Here is a 2942-nt window from a genome sequence, read left to right on the forward strand (position 1 = left end):
CTCCCCTCCTAATGCCAAGATGGCATCCGGAGGCGAGGGAACCAAAAATTCCTCGCGTCGATTGTTTGGGTTCCTTCATCACACTGTGGTGGCAGCTCCTACTTACAGCAGACCATGCATAAAAGGATATTTACTACTTCCTCTGTTCTTAAATATTTGTCTTTCTAGACATTTCAAATGACTACTACATACGGATATATGTAGACATATTTTAGAGTGTAGATTTACTCATTTTGCTCCGTATGTAGTCATTTGTTGAAATGCCTAGAAAGATAAGTATTTAGAAACGGAGAGAGTAGATAGCATGGCGTGCTTGCTGCATTCACTCTACCTGTGATCGACATCTGTGTGATGTCTAATGTGTCAGATATAATATAAGGGAAAGTGCTCATGACGGGATGACCATTAACGCCCCAATTTTTCTATTTTGACGAAAAATATTTTGATTCATAGGATAAAATACATTAAAAAAATTACATATGCACATACATGTAAAACAATTCATAGCGTATTTGCAAAATATGGTAATCATATATTCAAAATATGGTAAACAACTCTGAAGTCTAAATCAAACATGGCATTAACGGCACTTGGCAGGACTGAATTTATGTGGACATGGAAACAGGCTATCCCGTGTGTAGTTTCCTTCCTTATTTTTACTTTTGCCAAAAGATTGTTAGTTTTATTTAGGAAAATACCAAAATAATTATTGGTGTGAATTGAATGGTTATGAGGACAGTGGTATCCCCGACCCATCAGAGTTCAAGTCATAGACATGACACTGGTGCTCGTATTTTTCTGAATTTATTTCAGACTTTCTGGCAATGTGTGTTCGGTGGGAGGAGTCGTTCCCATCGACAACAAAGGCGTCTGTGGTGACTTCATGATATGTCGATTTAGTCTCTCGAAGATGCTCATAAAGGTAGGGTGTCCGCGCGTGTATTCATCGAGGGTGAGTGCACGCTCGTGTATGCGAGCGACTTCGACTGTACTATGTTGAAGAAAAATAGTTACCTAGTGCGTGGAACAATCAGATTTTGTTTTTAGTCCCGTTGAACAATCAGGTACTACGGGCCCACAACACAAACTGAAGGCTCACCGCGTTGGCCTGAACAGTCAGACATAAACTTTTTTTTTTGAAGTTTACCAGACATAAACTCAAAGTCCACAAAGAGTGGGATACAAGGCTGCACGGGCTGGACAGTGATACGGGCCGAACTGTCAGCCCATCACACCGCCGCAGACTCCGCCCTAAGTCGCCGTCGCTTCCTCTAAAAAAAAACAAGTCGATGCCGCCGCGCCCTCCTCCTTCCAGAGCACGGACCTTTGGCGGCATAAACCGCCGTCGCCGTCGCACGCGCCGCCGGCCGCGCCGCGAGCCCGATTTCCCCACGCCCCGCGGCATGGCGCGCAACAAGGTACGCCCCCCCTCCCTCTAGCAAGCAAGTACCAACCACGGGCCATTTCTGCCGGCCGCCTCGGGACAGACGCGGTCGCCTTGGATTGGATCCCCTCCTCCCTCCCCCGTCCTCCTAGGAAGGAGGAGGCACGTCTTCTTCCAGCGATTCCGGTTTCTGAGCGCTGCAAGGGGAATAGAGGGGGGAAGCCTCGTTTCCTCTCGCTCATGTCTAGATACAGCAGGAGTATTTTACAGGCGCAGGCTGTACATTGTTCTTGACGGCTACGATTTGCCGGTTGCCGTGTAGGAAGGGCTGGTTCTGCTGCTGGATGTCGGCCCGTCGATGCACCGGGCGCTGCCGGAGGTTGAGAACGTCTGCACGACCCTCGTGCGCAAGAAGGCAAGCGGCACGCTGTTTCCATCTGGAACTCTCTGGTTGGCCCAATACAAATGCAAGTGTCAGTTAATCTGCTTTTACGTTTTTGTACTCTGCAGCTGGTTTTTCATAGGAGCGACGAGGTTGGCGTTGTCCTGTTTGGAACTAAAGGTATAACTGATCCTGCATTTGTGGCAACAGAACTTTGTGTCTAACATCATGTGACTAACTTCCTACTTATCAGTTTTTTTCCTGTTAACTAAAAAACCTTTTTCTTGTTTTCTTGTTATTTTTCACTACAGCATATAGGTTTTAATGCAATGGTGAACTGAATGTAACTTCTATTTGCAAGTGCCTGTATATGTGTGGTCCTGATTAATGTCACTTCAGGGAAGCCTTACAGTACATGTGTTTGCACTGAACAAGTGTATCTATGGTTCAGAATGGAAAACAATCAAACAAGTTATTGTTTTCCTCCTTAGCATGCATCTAGCATTTGGGGAATATTTGTTCTGAATGCACTGTATTTAGCTATGCCATCCCAGTGCTCGAGTCCTGAACAACATCCAAGAACATTATCTGGGACTGGCTTGCATTTATGCTTCTTAAAATTGAAAACTGTGCCACTTAATTTTTTTACTGATGTATGCAGAAACACACAATGACCTCGCGAGGGAACTTGGGGGCTATAAGCATGTGCTGGTTAAGCATGATATTAAAGTTGTTGACGAAGAAACAAAAGATGCTCTTGAAAATCTTCCTAGGGGAACTGCCCCTGGTGACTGTATCCTTAAATAACAATGTGTTGATGTCTTTTCAGTCTAATGTTTAAAGAGCCATCTGTTATTACATTTGCTTACTTCCCACGATCAGCACAGTCTAATGTTTAGAGAGCCATCTGTTACATGTGCTTAATTCCCACGATCAGCACATCACACGTGTTTTGAGCTCCTCTTCTTTTTACTCTAAGGTTTTTTGTAGTTGTGTATGCTTATATGTGCTACTAATTCATATCCCCAATTGAAACATAAAGTAGTTCTTTGATCCCATCATCTTAAGGTGTTTGCTTGTTGAGGACTTCCCTCTGTTGTTAGTTTGACATCCATTAATTATAACTAAAACTTGGTTCCTTATGTAGCAGGTTCTCTTTCATAATTCACTTGCAGC

General features: G+C 44.1%; 1 protein-coding gene across 1 annotated transcript in view; it reads left to right on the forward strand.

Annotated features, from left to right (window-relative positions):
- The first annotated feature begins 1284 nt into the window (after positions 1–1284).
- LOC119287285 (ATP-dependent DNA helicase 2 subunit KU80-like) overlaps positions 1285–2942 on the forward strand; it is a 6812-nt gene continuing 5154 nt past the window's right edge. Inside the window, exons 1-4 of the mRNA XM_037566802.1 lie at positions 1285–1418; positions 1707–1799; positions 1895–1946; positions 2428–2559. Of these exons, the coding sequence (XP_037422699.1) occupies positions 1290–1418; positions 1707–1799; positions 1895–1946; positions 2428–2559 (406 nt within the window). The 5' untranslated portion in view covers positions 1285–1289. The remainder of the gene's footprint in view (positions 1419–1706; positions 1800–1894; positions 1947–2427; positions 2560–2942) is intronic.

The sequence above is a fragment of the Triticum dicoccoides genome, chromosome 4A, assembly GCF_002162155.2.
Source record: "Triticum dicoccoides isolate Atlit2015 ecotype Zavitan chromosome 4A, WEW_v2.0, whole genome shotgun sequence".
Taxonomy (NCBI): Eukaryota; Viridiplantae; Streptophyta; class Magnoliopsida; order Poales; family Poaceae; genus Triticum; species Triticum dicoccoides.